The 17,773-nt window shown below is 26.4% G+C and overlaps 1 protein-coding gene across 3 annotated transcripts in view; it reads left to right on the plus strand.

The window, feature by feature from the left end:
• Positions 1–17,393, plus strand: part of LOC112594988 (proton-coupled amino acid transporter-like protein pathetic) — a 34,167-nt gene extending 16,774 nt beyond the window's left edge. For 2 of the 3 annotated variants that reach the window (XM_025340044.1, XM_025340043.1), the window contains exons 2-9: positions 4,103–4,245; positions 7,630–7,712; positions 11,334–11,435; positions 11,647–11,797; positions 12,642–13,124; positions 13,782–13,960; positions 15,004–15,170; positions 16,705–17,393. In XM_025340044.1, the coding sequence (XP_025195829.1) occupies positions 4,243–4,245; positions 7,630–7,712; positions 11,334–11,435; positions 11,647–11,797; positions 12,642–13,124; positions 13,782–13,960; positions 15,004–15,170; positions 16,705–16,994 (1,458 nt within the window). In that variant the 5' untranslated portion in view covers positions 4,103–4,242 and the 3' untranslated portion in view covers positions 16,995–17,393. Of the gene's footprint in view, positions 1–4,102; positions 4,246–6,821; positions 7,063–7,629; positions 7,713–11,333; positions 11,436–11,646; positions 11,798–12,641; positions 13,125–13,781; positions 13,961–15,003; positions 15,171–16,704 lie in introns of those variants that run through there. The other variant, XM_025340045.1, reaches the window with a different exon arrangement.
• The last annotated feature ends 380 nt before the right edge of the window (positions 17,394–17,773 follow it).

Here is a 17,773-nt window from a genome sequence, read left to right on the forward strand (position 1 = left end):
TAAATATTATATTATAAACATAATTTATAGTATAATTTTTTGTAATTAGTTGATATTCTTATTTCTATAGAATAATAATATAAGTTATACGTAAGTACAACGTACCTATATTATGGATGTATAATAAGCCTTGATTATGAAATCGAAATGTTAGGAGACATGACTACGTAAAGGTAAAGTAAAATTAGAAATCATGAAGTTCTCAATTATCGTTATATAACCGAGCTCCTTTTTTTTTTATATTATACATTTTTTTTTTTTGTAATTTATTACTATTAATTATGTTATTATTTTAGTTTTATTCATATTGATTATATTAAGAATTCATTTCGGATTATACCTAACCTAACTTAATCTAGGAACACGGTTTTGAATATTTCAATAGAAACCCTCAAAATGATTAACTTTATCGATAGTTTACTTTATGTATGTTGACCCTATAATTGTTTTGTATATGTGCGTATTATACTAGTTCAGCGATCAATATTATATTCATTCTAGAGTTTAGAATGCTTATTGAAGCCCCAAAAATTGTATGATATAATGTTGAACGTGTAAAAAACACAATACTATTAAGTCCAAATATATTGTAAATGGTCGAATAAGTTTTGTAACATATACTGTAAGGTGCTATATTCAATGAAATATACATTTTTTTTTCCTAAGACTAGACTGAACCGAAAATTGCAAGTATATACCTATTATAATAGTATTTTGTACTTGAAAATGTAATGAAACCATGGAAAGTCGATTATTTTCAAAATAAAATTACTGTGTGTATTGTTTAAGTAATATGTCATGGACTTAAATGCATATTAAATAAATATTTTGATATATTTTTAAACTCTGTTAATGCTGTAATGTGGTGGTTAAATTAATATTATAGTAACGCGAATGCTCGACTAAAAATTTATCAACGTATGGAATATTTTAATCTTTATAATTATTTATAAGTATATTATAGTGTAGGTATTATATATAATAAGTAGAGATTATAAATTATTTGATAAACCGCTAAGAGCCTTAAGAAAATGATAGAATTATTGTTTACTACTCATATTAAAATAATACCTTTATTTATTTTATATTTTAGTTTAATTTACCGATTCTAGGTTAAAGTTTTGTTTTTATTTTTTTATTTTATTGACTTAAAGGGTTACCACGTATCTTATTTTATCATATTGTATAATATAAAATATGAACAAAACCATCATCAAATAAATAATTCTAATCGTTATTTCTGTCTTATGTAAAAGCTTATAATTTGATTAGGTTGTAGCCCGTAGGTCACTAATCACCAATCATCAAACTATTGTAATAAATGTATATTGTATGACGTGTTTATAAAAAATTATAATAACAAAATTGTTCAGCTATAATATTGTTTAATGAAAGTTGACTAATAATACTGTAGTTTAAATAATATACATTTGACATTAATAAGCATATTAATTATGAGAAGTTTTAAAATTTTAAAGATAAAAATACTATATTAAAATAAATTACTTTATAACAAATAGTAAAAAGAACAAACAAGCTACTTTAAAATAAATGTCAACAAATTAATTTTTTTTTTCAACATCTAGACAGTTGATCTACATGACTGTGCTTACTAAGGAGTGTTAATTGTTGAAATAAAAACTATATACGCCATATTACGCAAAAATATTATATTCTTATTTTAATAATTTGTATAATAAATATATTCTATAATATTTAAACTTAAAAAACTTAAACAAGTATCAACTCGCGATGACAGATATTTGAAATGAGAGGGTAGGGAGGATAAATTAAATTGTAAATAATTAAAACATTTTTAATCATTTTCATAAGTCTATACACATATTAAAGAAAAAAATAAAAACAATGAGGTGGCCAGGTTGAATACTCAATCCCCTTCACTCGTCGGTACATCACTGGTATCAACGACAATTTTATTAATGTCTAAATAGATGTTTCAATTAAAACTGCGCATGTGTTTCGTATTAAGCTCGCTATTATAAAATAACTCTGCTATGCTTTAGAATCATAATGATTTTATTTCATTTTTTTAAAAAGCTATTATACATTTGTAAAGACTATTCAACAAAGAGTATTATTGTATGCATTTTATATTTATCAGATTTAAAATAAAAAAAAATAATATTATTCTGATGTATTAGACATAATTCTCCTTGTTTATAGGTAAATAATTTCGTATATTGACTATTTTATTGACAAAATGTACAAAACAACATGTAGTATATATAAACTTATGGCGTATTGGAAAATGAAATTGTTTTATTTTTCTTTATTTGTGTTATGTTAATAATGCGTCGACCTTTGCTGCTGCAAATAATAAATATTTACATTCGTGCGTAGACCACGTGGTCCCCACAAGATATGTCATGCACGTGGCCTTTGTTGTATAAATATTATTTTTATCCATACTCGCAATTAACGTAATTACCACGTAGATAAATTTCAAAATATATAGCTAGTCGTAGGATGAAATCATTAATCAATTATCACATATTATTAATCACGTTTGTACACTATACCTACCTAATATATTATATAAAGTGACCTTTTTAAACTTTGATTTGTCAGTAAAAATTATTACGTTATAGCTTATTATGTCATTGTATATTATGAATTTTAACGGTAGAATTTGTACCAATATATTTTATTAAATGAATAACTTAAAGTCCGAGTAGTAGATAAGGTTAGGTAATGAATGTATGATTTTTTTCTAGAACTGTTATTACTATTCTCACTCTTGTTTTGACGGGAGGGGGGAGAGATTTAAAGAATTTAATGTTTTCATTACTATGATTCTATACGCTACAGTTTCGTTAAAATTATTTAAGGACCTGACTAAAAGGTGAGATGATAAAATAATGGTATGTCGCTCGTGATTGTTGGATTGACGCGTTTTATTGTGAAGGAGATGATGATTACTTATAACGTTTGAAATCTAGGCTCGGAAATAATGCATGTCCCTACGTGTGTTATCCGTAAATTGATGTATCGCGCGTACATTTATCATACAGAATTCCCTAATTTGTTAATTATAATATTTTATCTCATTGCGTTGTTGTAAAAAAAAAATTAAATTTATCATTGAAAACCGATCGTGTCAACGGCGTAGGTACATTATTTTAATATATAAAACCACAATGTTAACTTTATCACGTGCGTAATATTATACCCTAACTAAATACATTGTGTAGTAATTTTTTTATCTCGCGTACACTACACAGATAATTACTAGAGAAATGTCCTTGGAAACGATCACAATTATAGAACGTCGTACAAGTCCTTCAACTTGTCCGGGACCATCAGAAATATATTATCTACGCCATAGGTATCTTCACCTAAGCAGAATAATACATTATATTAGCGGTTATTGTACGCATGTAACCTATTATATACAGGATCATTATTTCGGCTATCATTATACATATTAAAATATTTAAATAATTTAGATTAATTTTTTGAATGTTATAGTGATTTTTCAACGCAACTAATTGGCTGTCAAATGTCATAATTTTGTTTCTATTGTTATTAACTATGATTTTTTGTGTATTTATATTTTTATATCTGTGGATGCTGTGGTTATACCGCGTGCACACCGACAAATACGATAATAACATAATATATTATAAAATAATATATTAGTGCACAAAATATGGTTTTTCGTTTTTCCACTTGAATTCATAGTAAATATTATTTGTTAGATAATAAAAGTAGTTATTTTCATAACACTCATTATCATAATATTGCGAGGTGTAAGAAGTTACGAGGAATTTAAAATGGAAAAACGAAATTGTACGCGATAAGCATTTTCGTTAAGCGCCACGTATACGTGATGTGTAGCGGTCGCCTAGCTAATGTCTTCGGATAATATTAATTATTTTAATAATATTTTAATCATGTACATATTATATGACGATGACAACTAAATTGCGTTATCACGCGTACGGCTCGTGTCAAAGGCCGTTTCATAATGCGTTCATAATCGGTGCGACAACGATGATGTTTATGGGGTTGTGTGTTTAGTCTTACGTGAATAGCCGATTTGTAGAGTCCGTATAAATTTGTCGTACGTTTTGTTTTACAGGTTGTGTCTTGATTATCACTGTGAAGACGCTGCACAACTCCAGCTAGTACAGTGGCTGCGTAATAAAGTCGCTCCGAATAATTACAAAGTCGGGGGACTTATTTCAGCGTGAGAAGAGGCAATCCATTTTAAGCGTAATCATGGTAAGTTTTTTTTTTTTTATTATTAATTTATTATTACTATCATGTAATCTGAGTTCTTTATATTTAATCATATTACGTACCTGTGGTCGACGTAGTTAAAATTTTATCTAAACTGAAAATATTTAATGGGTTATTTTTTTTTATTTTTTTTTTTTTAATAACATTTCAATTTTACTTGATATTTTTTTAAAGTTGAATTTTTTATGAGCTATTAGATTTAAAAATAGGTATTGAATAATGAACCAACATTTTTCTATTCTAAAAGATTTTATTACATTTAAATTAGAGGTGTGTAGATGCATAATGTGTAGTCGATCCTACGAATTTATGGTGCACTACTCAAATTATTGATAAGCAAGGTTGGCCATTTTATCCATTTTTATCGGATAAATACATGTCTTTGTCAAATGGGTATAAGTTTATGTTAAAAGTTTAATTTTTAACACACATCATTCAGAGTATCTCGATAATTGTTTTTTTAACTAAACTTTAAATACTGATAGATATGACTGTACTACTGGTCCAGTATATAGATATTGATTTTTATAATGTCAATGTTCATTAAAATATTTTTCTGAATGGAAATTAAAAGTATACACCGCAATAATATATCTTTGTTAAATATACACGTAAGTTTAATTAGTAGCCTAACCAAACTACAAATTGAACCGTACCTGTTCATTGGTAAAATAAGAATGAATTAATTTTTTTTAATGATGTTTTTAATTTATTTAGATTCTTACGAAGAATCGGAATGTTATGATTACAGTAATTATTACGAGTTCAATTATTTTCTACATATTTTTTCTATATAGGTAATAGGTTATCGCAAACGTTTTATTTTTATTTTTATACTTTAAATGTCTATTTTTGCTTTATAGATAAACAATTTAATTTAATATAGATAAATAATTTGTAATTGCGTTACAATTAATTATTTTTTATTATCTCTTGACCCTTATTAATGAATTTTTTTTCATATCGATATCCATATATGCGATTAAATTTTCATTAATTCTTAAAACGTACCAAGAAAGTATATAGGTGTAGTATGTAATATAGATTCTATAGTTTATATTATATGCCTGTTGCTAAATTTTTATTCAAGTTTTTTTTTTGTGATTTAATTAATGAAAAATGTGTAATTATAGTAAATAAAATTAATAGATTAAAAAACAAAATTATTCAAAAATAACATTTAAATTAGAAAAGAAATTTTGGGAAAAAAGTATCAATTTTTTTTATTATTCAAATAACACTATCTGTTTATGATAAAATTATATGTATATATATATAAATATGATCACATGGTAGTATACTATAATTTTTGAAATGTGTTGATAATTTTTGAGCTTAGCATAATTTGTTTTTAAAATACCTTAGTTCTGCAAGACCAGTAAATTTTTAACCAGTTGAAGTGTAATTCATGTTATACGTAGATGTCTTATTCATTGACATCCATGGTATTGTTCACATTCTAATACCTAAGTCCTTAATTCATCGATTGTTCCAATATGACAGTATTCCTATTTTTATTATAATTATTATAATATTTAAGTATTTTAAGCCTGTTTAAAATTAAACATATTGAAAAATTCCTATTTTTTTTTTTGCGTCTTTATATGTAGGGTTTAAAGTAATGCAGATAAACAAATCAATTTATTACAATATAATTCTTCGATAATTTGTATGATTATAATTTATAAATTTTTTATTTTCATTGATCTAAAAATATCGTTATTTAATTCAAAGAAAATTTTGTATTCTTATAACCATTCTTTTTATTATAATGGTTTGTGTTTCAACTTCCAAAATTTAACACAAAGCCCAAACCTCTGAAATTTTTAATTCCTTCTTTATAGTGAAAAATCTAGATTTTTTTATTTGTAGTAATGGGGAAGAATAAAAAAAATAATGTAAAATAGGTATATTTAAAACAAAAAAAATTATACCATCAATTAATTTTAAGATGTTATTTTATATCTATGAATACATTATAGTATTTTTTTTTCGATAGTTTTGTTTATTACTACTTACTGTCTAACTTATTCATTTTATATAGAAATAAATGTATTATAAGTAATACATATTGATATCCATTAAGTACTTATACAAAAAGAAGTCCTAAGCTCCAATTAAATTCACTTCTATTTTTCGATACCTATAGACTATTGATGCATTATAATTTTATTATTTTAGTTAAGTACGTTTGTGTAGTGTAAAGAACAATAAAGCGTGGGCAACGCAGAACATAATATTTAACAATACATAATTCCGATAATTAGGGTATCTATTTTTAGACTGAGTGTACAGTTGTCCGTCTGTGTTCGTGTCGCACTGCGTAACCGTTTTTTTTAATCATTTATTCATATATGATACTTACCCATGTCGACTTTAATATATATATTTATATATATATTACTTAGTTAAAAAAATATCTCATTATTATAGGCCTACATACATGCATCGTTTTTTTTTAAATGTTCAATATTTTAGCTGATAAGCACGTTTCTGTAAATATCTCTCTTGTTCAAACACATTTTTTGGGGTTTAAAATAACGACGGACGAAGATCTGCGTCCAGTCGCAGTTAATTTGCGGCCGTCGTAAGTAGCTACGTCGTGGAAAAAAAAATATAAAAAAATAATTTTTTTTCTGGACCGCCTTAGACACAATAATTTATAATTATCCATAACTTGCACTCTATCGATAATTGACAGTAAACGGTACTATACTCGCGTTCCTCTAGTATATAGTGTATATTCCACGAAATCCTCAGTCGCCGAGCGACAAGTCTATCATTGTTGCATACACTCCAGTAAGTAATTGCACATTGCACATTATATATACAATATACGCATAATACATACATTTATAAGCTGAAACTCCATTTAAGGAAGATGTATTTTTTCTGTTAATTTCTCTCGCATCCGCCCTACAACACGGTATAATTGAGTTCACGATACAATATCATATCACCGCCGTTTACCTATATTTAATGTATATAATATCTAATTGATTTATATATATAAATGTATATGAAATATATTTTAGTGTCTCTCAGATCGCGTATGAGTGTGTACCTATTCACTACGCCTATACAGTTTATTTTTAAAGACGTTTCAATTTCTTGTGAGCCAAATAACTTGTCAACGATCCACTTTTTTCCTCGTTCTCTCTTTGTCATTTCCTTAGTCAGGTCTCGACGTCTCCCGAATATATTACTGTCTAGCCGTGTACGGATATTCGTGTAATATTTTATACAATATTAAATATTGTAATAATAATATCTGTACCGAAGACGCACTTCAAATACTCCGTGTAAAATATTTTTTATACATTCTCAAAGAATAAATAAATACAGTGGTCATTGTTCGAATTTCAGGATTCCCAAGGCGTAGAGCCTGAACTCCAGACGTTCCTTTTGGACGAAAAGTCCAAGATGAAAGAATGCCTACCGCAAGACATGTAAGTTTTATTGATAATTTTTTCTATTCTTAAGTTATTTTTTTCTCTTTCGAAACGTATAAACCAAAGTAGTGAATCTTATACAATATGTAATATAGCTAAAAAATAACGTAACTCGATGGTTAGTATATAATAAATTATTAGATGCGATTAGAATAAAATATATAAATCGTAGAATTGCGGATACATGTAATCCACTCAACTCTTTTTACGATTAATTAAGTTTTGCATTTTTATTTTTATTTTTCAAGAACAATTTTTTTTTTTAATATTTGACATTTTGTTAGTCGGTGGTTATATGGGAGATGTTTCTTTAATCAAGTTCACTCTCATTTTTCCTTTAATTATCATGTATTTATTTAAATTCTGATTTTATTAATTTATATTAGTATAAATAAAAACTTCATTTTTATTTACTATGATTATTTTATGTTATTTATGTAATGTCAAGTAGGTATACAACTTTTTTTTTTTTTAATTAGAATCTCCTTTATTTGCTGTAAATTGTTAAGTAATTTTTTTTTTTTTTTTGACAAGTTTAATGTACCTAATTTTAAATTTGGACATGAAGTTTTCAAGCTATTATTTATTTTTTATTATTTAAAATGTTTTAGCACATTAGGTGCTAACTTAATATTAAAAGTATATACTCGTATTTTCGAGTTATTAAATTTTCTGTTCGAAAGATAATATTCTATGGTAATTATAGAAGATATGGGTGTCACAATGATTTGTTATTTTAATTATTAATATTAATCTATAAATATTTCATAATTAGTAAAATTTATTTAGTATAATCAATAATAAATAATATGTTATTAATATATCTAGTCAATTTTAAGTATATTTTAAACACAATTATTATCCGTATTACAAGTAGTAAAATAAACTTTAATTACTCAGAATATAATTGATTGAATTTTGATTTATATAAATTACATTAAAAAAAAAATAAAAAAAGTTAATAAATGAATAAACAATTTACTGTAAAAGAGAGTAATCATTTAAATTTTAGGAGATTGTATCGCCTTAAGACACTTAAAAATGATATAAAAAATGTAAGTACCTATTTTAAAATATGGTTTTCGAGTAAATTTATAATTTTCGTAAATCAGAATTAGAATGATTAAATGATAAAAATTGGTTGAGCATGCTTAGTGAATCATTCTGTATAATATAGTTTATTCGTATTTTTTTTTTGTCCAGAAACGTGGCGCCTGGCAAGAGACGTCGTTGTTAATTATTGGTTTCAAAAAGCGTGCGCTTCGAACTCTGAACCGATATAAATATGTAATAATTGTGTACGATTTCGATGCTAGCGGTGTGCTGCACATTGATAATTATTTAGGGTCGATATACATATTATAAATTTTATACAATATAAAATGATTTATTTCGTTCGAAAGTATTGATGATGGATTCGATTTATGTCAATTTGTAGTCAGATGTATTTCGAATGGCCTCACAAAGTATCATATTATACCATGTTACTGGTTTATTTTTATAAAGAGTGAAAATGTGAAATAGTTTAATGGCGACTAATTTTGGAATTTTGGCATTTTATGCTCATTGGCCTGTATGCTAAAACATGTTGCTGTGAACATATTTTGAATGTTATTTTCGTGTACCATAGCAGGAATAATTTTATGGTACAGATTAGTATTAAAGTTTTACCTTCGATATTGTGACATATTTGTATAGCAAGTAATACTTACTCGAATAAACGAAATCGTATCTGTTTATGTACAATTTTTAGATGCTCTAAATATCTCGTAAGCGTTATAATTGCCATATTAATATTATTATTTATTGTTTTTGTTTTTTGTTATTACTTTTGACTCTATTATGATGTTTAAACATAATAATCAACAGTTTTAAAAAATGCTTTTAAGACAACAGATTTTATTGTTATTGATGACTCATAAAGCAAACAACACGGAAAAATAAAAATAACATGATCGCTCATCTTGTGTAGTTTACATGTTTCTATAGTGTTCTGCAATTGTATTGTTATCTCCATGTTAAGAACACATCATTGTTAAACCACAAGTCCGAATAATCGTATTATGTGACTTTCGTCTATGTTTTGATCCACGGATAATTACTGTTAACGAATGCGTTTATCGTATTTTAATTGTTAAGTACAAGGTTGAATTTCTGTTCCAGCAATAAATGATTTATTTTTAGCGTACTAAATTTATCGTAAGAAGCTTTTTTCAAATATTAATCATAATATTTAATACTAGCTGATCTTGCACGCGTTGCTCGTTGCATATTAAATGTTTTTGGATTTACCCTTTCTTAAACTCTTTTAAATGTAAGCTACATAGATTTTTAATACAGCCGTTTTAGTAGTTTTGACCAAATATATAGGTCTAAAATTGTATACAATGATAATAACTATTTTATTTTATGTGCTTAATGGTTACCATATACAAATATAAAAAAATTTTATTCGTTTTTCGTGAACTCGAGTTTTTTTTTTACAAGTTATTGTAATAAGAAATAAAAAATAGTTTTTTGAATAAAACAAAATGTATCAACTACCTTCATATATATATAATTATTAATTAGTTTTACATGAAACAATATATTATCAACGAATTTAAGTACATATATAAACACTAAAGATGTTAGAAATTTTAAGGTGTGGGGTGTATTCCGGAAAATTAGTTTATAATGTAAGCATTTAGTTATAAATGTTTACCGCAGTATACCACCTAAATTTTTTTTCTTTAAAAAAATCGTATGTAATTATTTGAATTAGGTAACTTTTACGTGCATAAACTAATAATCTGTGCTATACTTTTACTCTTCTATTTTTCACAAACATCATATTACATTTTGAAATTAAGCAGAAAATGTAAAAAGTTTGTTATTAACATGACGTATAGTTGTATATAATATATATTTACAGAAATAATGAACATCATTAAATCATTTTTATATTAAATAATGAATAGTTTAATGAAAAAAAAGAAGATTTTTGTTATGTAAACAACAATTACTTTTAAGTGATAAACAATTATATTATTAGTTTAAGCATTAAGGTAATTATTTTATGGTGAAAATACATTTTTTCCTATAAGTTTAACTAGAAAAGTTATTTTGTATCCTGATAAATGATTTAAGTACCACTTTCATCAGTTCCATCATTAAAGTGTTAGTTATTTTTCATTATAAAAATAAACAGTTGTCTTATTCGATACATGTTTCGTTCAATTATTCATAATTCATAAGATATAGTTAAAAATATATTCTAATTTATATTCATCAATGATAAATTCATAAGTTAGATATGAATATTTTACTTTAAAAATGTGTTATTACTTTAACCTTATAAAGAATCATAAATCATGATATTATCTAGTTTTATATTTTCATTTGGTTCGAGTGTTTAATTGTTATTTAAAAAAGTTTCAGTATGATTATTCTAATGATATAATAGTTTTCGATTATTTTTAAGTCAAATTTTATGTGTTTATAACTTATAACTTGTTACAATTAAATCAATAACTAAAAATAATCATTGTATGCATGAACAGTGTTATAAGAACGCTTTATGTATATATATATAACAAAAAATAAGACATATGTTTATTAATAATATATTTATTTCAGACGAAAATCTAGCAAAAAACTAGATAAAGGCGAACTCCCACATCTTAATGACATTGACTACTTTGATCCATTCCTTGACAGAAACATAGAACACCCTACTACGTAAGTTTAATACCTATATATTATATGAATATATGTGTGTGTATAATATGCTAATATTATACTAATTGCGTAGTTGAGAACAATGTCATATTGTTATATTAATTATTGTTAGGTATTCATACTATTTACTTCGGTTTAAAGTGATTTGATTTAAATGGGGTATATAAATTATAATAAATATGAGTAATTACTAATTATTTTGATTTTACAGTAACGGTGAGACGCTAACTCATTTACTCAAAGCGTCTCTGGGAACCGGGATCCTGGCCATGCCACAAGCTTTCCAGTGTTCAGGACTTATAACCGGCATATTCGCAACAGTTTTCGTGTCATTCGTGTGCACGTTTTGTTCGTATTCACTGGTACGCATATGTTAAATATTATATAACATTATGTCATCATACAATATTGTGTGTTTTATTTGAAATACATAAACGTTGTTTAAAGACATATTTTTCACATTAATCTCTCTAAAAAAATTATTATGTCACTATACACAGTGATTCATAGAGGTTTAATTTTAATCAATTTTAACACCGATAAATAAATTATCATTTAAAAACTCTTCAGAAATAAATCATAAAAGATCAATAAGATTTAAAAAGTCATTATTGTGATATGTGCGTTTATTAAGCACTGATATTATAATAGAGCACAAAAGTCAAAGATCAATTTACGTCAATTATATCTTTTAACTGTTTAACAATATTATTTTGAATCATATTTTTGATTTTTTTTTATGTTACAAATAATTTGTTGACAAGTTAAATAATATATATTAAGTATTCAATACGGTTAACAAATTAAATTTATTAAATACTTTTCAATTTGAGCATATTAATAAGTAAACATTATTAATTATTCGTTAGTTTATATAATAATTAAATAGTTTAGGATAGGAATGTTGGAATTAATTTTGGAAAATCATTGTTTAAGAAATAATTATTTCTTTAATAAGCTAATTGAAATAACTCGAGAACTTAGTGAGCTGCTTTTTGATAGTTGACAATAAACAACATTTATTTGTAGATTTTTGAAAAAAATAAGTTCTTATGTTCCTTTGTTGCGGCATTGCGCACTTATACATTTATTTTTTAATTTAATAAAAATGTTTATCTTTTCTTTACATTGAATCTAAAATATTTTATCTAGATTTGTCTTAATGCTTTTAATATATGCGTGTATTATTCTCTTATTGTTTTACAGGTGAAATGCGCACACACGCTTTATAGGCGGACTAAAGTGTCGTCTATGGGCTATGCAGATGTGGCTGAAAAGGCATTCGCTAACGGACCAGAATGGTCCCGGAAATTCTCGTCGTTTACCCGGCAGTCAGTGCTTTGGCTATTATTCGTTACATACTTCGGAACGTGCAGCGTTTACACGGTGATCATCGCATCGAACTTCGAACAGTTGTTCCTACATCACATGGGTTTTTCGTTGAACATCCGGTACTTTATAGCTATGCTGCTCATACCGCTTATACTGCTCAGCTATGTGCCGAATCTTAAATATTTGGCGCCTGTGTCCATGTTCGCCAACTTGTTGATGTTCGTTGGTCTGGGAATCACGTTCTATTATACGTTAAGCGACTTACCTAGCATTTCGCAAAGGCCTGCAGTAGGGACTTTTGCAACATTCCCGACATTCTTTTGCCTCACCGTGTTTGCCATGGAAGCTATTGGAGTGGTACGTATTATATTTGCAGAGCTTCGAAAAGCGTGATAATTCAATAAATTAGCGATGCAGTTTAAGGCACTCATTGATTTCAGCGTTATTGAACATTTTGAGTACTTACCCATTTATTTTTTCATAAAATTTGAAATCCTGTTTTCAATATGTATTGATTTTAATGCATGATTATCTTTTCTTTTTTATTTTTTAATCATGACCCGCATAATCTTAATTTTATTAACAAATTTTTATTAGGTGTTCTATATTATTTATAAATTATGGACATTTACACTAGGCTAATGGTCAGGATATCTCTAATCCCGTTCATTAAAACTTGAAAGAGAATATAAAATTAAAAATATATGGGTTTACTTAATAAATATTTTAGTTAAAAAAAAAACGTGAAATTAAAATAAGTCATGAAAAAATATTTTACTAATATTGTTAATTGTTATGTTTGTACTTTTAATATATTCGTATAAATTGGTGTATAAAGTTTGCCGCGTTAAAGTCACTTTTTTTTGAAAATATCATTAATATTTTCGTTATTTTTAATTATTTTACTGTTCGTCTATCATGACTTATTAACGTCAAATGGCAATTTTAAAGACAGATAATATAATTTGATGATGTGTAATGGAATTAGACTTAGATTATTAAAATTTATTTTAGGTGATGCCGTTGGAAAACAACATGAAAACGCCCAGAAGCTTTTTGGGAGTTTTCGGTGTGCTGAATGTCGGCATGGGTGGTGTGACTATCGTGTATATTCTGCTCGGTTTCCTTGGTTACTTGAAGTACGGCGAAGCAACGGAGTCGAGTATAACGCTTAACCTTCCTACTGAAGATGTGTAAGTGTAATACACAGCTAGCTTCATATATCTTATCATTTTTCCATGTGTCACGCGTGACTATTAGATTTATTTATTTGAATAACGTGACTTCTGACAAAATCTTAATATGCATATTAATATTTACATATTGATAGAAAATGTTAGATAATTCACTAAGCATGCTCTTCTTCATTTTCCTCTAATAATACTTATACATTTTTAAATGTGCCTAAGACCATATCTTCAAATTATTGAGATTTTTTCTACTATTTATAGGGAATGTTCTATGGGGTGATACAAACTTCTGATTTTCAAATGAGAATTTTTGTTGTAAATTATTTAGTGAATACAATTTTTTTAATTATTGATACTCCTCGTTTAAAATTTGAACGAGTAGTTTCTCAGTTTTAAAATTATTTGTTTACTTAAAATAATAGTCCTTCATTATTAATTTATAAACATACTCTTGCAAAATATATTTAATATTAGATTTAGTATTAATTATATTTTGACAATTTTTTTTCATACATTTTAGATTGATTTAAATAGATTAATATTAATTACTAAAATGTTAAATATTTTTTTATCTTCCAAACATATTATTATTCTTAGTATAGAAATTATAAACTCATTATATACTCAGAGTTTTGAATAAAATACATTAAAATTAAAAAAAAATTATCCATTAATAAATTTACATTTAAAAAGAGGGTTTTCATTTAAAAACAGAAGTTTGTATATCCTTAGCAGTTCAAAAGATTTCAAAAATTTTAAAAATATGGTCTTTGAGGTTTGAGCATGATTGATAAATCACAATGTATATGTTAAGCTAACAGAAATATTTTTGGATGAGATTTAAACTGTGAGATATTACGTTCAAAGATTATTTTTTTTAAATTTATATTAGTATATTTTTGTCGAGACTTTAAGTTAGGTTAGGTTAGATGTAAATAATAATATAATATTGAATTATATTAATTATTATTCACTCTTTACAACGAGCGTTCAGAAACCTTAACTAATTTACTATTGAATATTAATGTTTTTATATGTGTTTATAGTGCTGCTCAAGTTGCTAAAGTATGCATTAGTTTAGCAGTGTTCTGCACATACGGTCTACAGTTTTTCGTTTGCTTGGAAATCGCATGGACAAAAATTCAGGATAGTTTTGAAAAAACTACAATTTACCACAATTACGTCCTAAGAACGGTCATGGTGACTTTGTCTGGTGAGTTACAGTGCCGTAAATGCAAATTGCATGCTGCATCAGGTCAATGTTTTTTTCGTTCTGTTTAAAAGAAAAATTTATCTCATAATTTTTTAATTAACTTTTTCAAGACGTTTTTAGTAGAAAAACTATTTTTTCCAATTACAAATAAACATAGTTTTTTGTCAAAAAAAAAAAAAAAAAATAAATAAATAAATCACTTGAAGTCAACATGTTGCATCTACTAAATTAAACCATTTATGTGGTGTTTAATAATTATATTTTATATCAAGTGGTACAAAAAAAGCAATTAATATGACGTATTGTTTTGTTTAAGTGTATACACAGGCGTATTTTTATTTTTTTAACATCTACATACCTACTCATCTGTGTGTAAGTGATAATATGGGCAATATAGGGATTATATTTAAGGAGGAACTCATAAGTCATAATAATTAACAATTGCATACTAAATCTTTCTTCAATAACTTTTATAAATTTAAAATTAACGATTTAAAAAAAAAAAAAATATTTTTTTTAATTTAAAACTTAATAGTTAAATTAATATTACATTTTTGTACTGAAATTTATAAAGTTTCATATTAAATGTATAATTTTACATTTTTTCAATTTTTGCAAATGATTTTTTAAATACTTTATTAATCAATCATCAATTATTAAAAATCATTTTTCAACATTGTTAAATTATCGAAAATCAGTTTATTTTAATTTTAAATACATTTGATTTAAAGTCTGTTCTACTTTTAAAATTATGTCTAAGAGGTCACCAAATATACATGTGTTGTCACCTCTGTCTTAAAAACATTCAATATAGAAATTTGTGTTCAATAGAATCAATTTTGTTTTGTTAATTTTAATAAGTGCATTAACAAATTATTACCATCGTATTTAAAAATGAGGATATCAAAGACATTAGTATGTTTTTATTAATATTTTAACTGTAATAAGAGTTAAAATAATAAAAAATATTACAATTATTTTAAAGTGCTCGTCATAACTTGCTTAAAATTAGTGTATCAATAAAAATATACGAGTTTTCTACATATAATATAATAATCTCTGATCTTTAAATTTAATAGTATAGGCCATAGGGTCACTTTAATATCAATGCTAAATATAGGTTAAGATTTTTTTTTTTTTTTGATGTCCTGTTCACGTACACGAGTTCTAACTCTCAATATGTATTATAACTTTTAGCGTATTAACGGTGGTGGAGTAGCGAAGAATATAATTAACTCGCTGCTGAGATTTTATTGAATTTTTTTTTTTAATATCCCATTTACTGTGGCCAGTTAAAGTCACATAATCTCTAGATTTTAGTCTTTGTCCATCAAATAATCGGTTTGCATGACATGGCCATGGCGATTTGACTATTTTAGGAATTAGTATTAAAACTATCAATTAAAATAATAATTATGATAGAGAAAAATTGGGGTGGGGAACGCTTGGTAAATCACTAAAAATAATAATATATGATATATTTCATACTTAATATGTTAGTATAATTATTAATAATAACGTGTGTGTTTCGCAGTGGTAATTGCTGTAGCCGTACCGACAATCGGACCGTTCATCGGACTCATCGGAGCCTTCTGTTTCTCGTTGCTCGGCATCATCGTGCCCGTGATCATAGAGTTCGCCACGTACTGGGACAAAGTGACCATCTGGATGACTATCCGGAACGCTGTGTTGATCGCCGTTGGCTTCTTGGCGCTGGTCTTTGGTACGTCCAACAGCGTGTTCCAAATCATTTCCACGTACAGTCCCGACGCTCCACAGGTCGTCGGCAACATAACTCATACGGCTCATACGGCCGCCCAATGACCGGAAATCCGACCACACCGTCGATCATACAACCACTCAGCTCCTCTCTTCCCCCACATAATTCGAGACGTCCGGTCATGCCGAGTACCCACACTGTTACGATGATTGTATATGTCCACACACATATATATGTGTATTTATTAACGCATGTATACGTATTAAAAATTTATAAATCGAGGTCAGACGACAGATTTCGACAAGTCAACTGCTAAACGGTTAGTCGTCAAGTCATCATCGTCGTCATTGTTTTCTTCGACGGGCGCCCGTCGACCACTGTGTGCAATTGCGTATAGCTTCGGCGGGCTATATAATAGCAGGTGCAGACATTTTACATAATATTATTTTTAGGGCGCACTCGCACATCGAAAAAAAAATTTTTAAGTATTATATTTATATTGCTATTTTAATTTTAATTTATAATATTTATTTTCTAAACATAATGTCAGATTTAGGATTAATCATTTTTATTATTATTGTACGATCGGGTGGTTTTTTTTTTTTTTTTTTATTCGATCCAGACAGGCTTACAATATTATATGATATTATAATTAAATAAATGTTTTTCATTTTCTTTTTTATAAATAATATATATATTTATATGTATTTAATTCGTATTGGATTTAAGTAAATAAGGTATTAAGCAATTGTATGTTATTTTTTGATACATAATAATAATTAATATACAATAAATTTAAAGATAGCGATAAAAATATTTATTTTTTGACCTTATGTTTGTTTGTGACCAGATTAATTTTCGATTCAAATCACATTTTTTGCCA

Source organism: Melanaphis sacchari, unplaced genomic scaffold, assembly GCF_002803265.2.
Source record: "Melanaphis sacchari strain LSU unplaced genomic scaffold, SCAv2.0 Contig24_pilon_pilon, whole genome shotgun sequence".
NCBI classification, from domain to species: domain Eukaryota; kingdom Metazoa; phylum Arthropoda; class Insecta; order Hemiptera; family Aphididae; genus Melanaphis; species Melanaphis sacchari.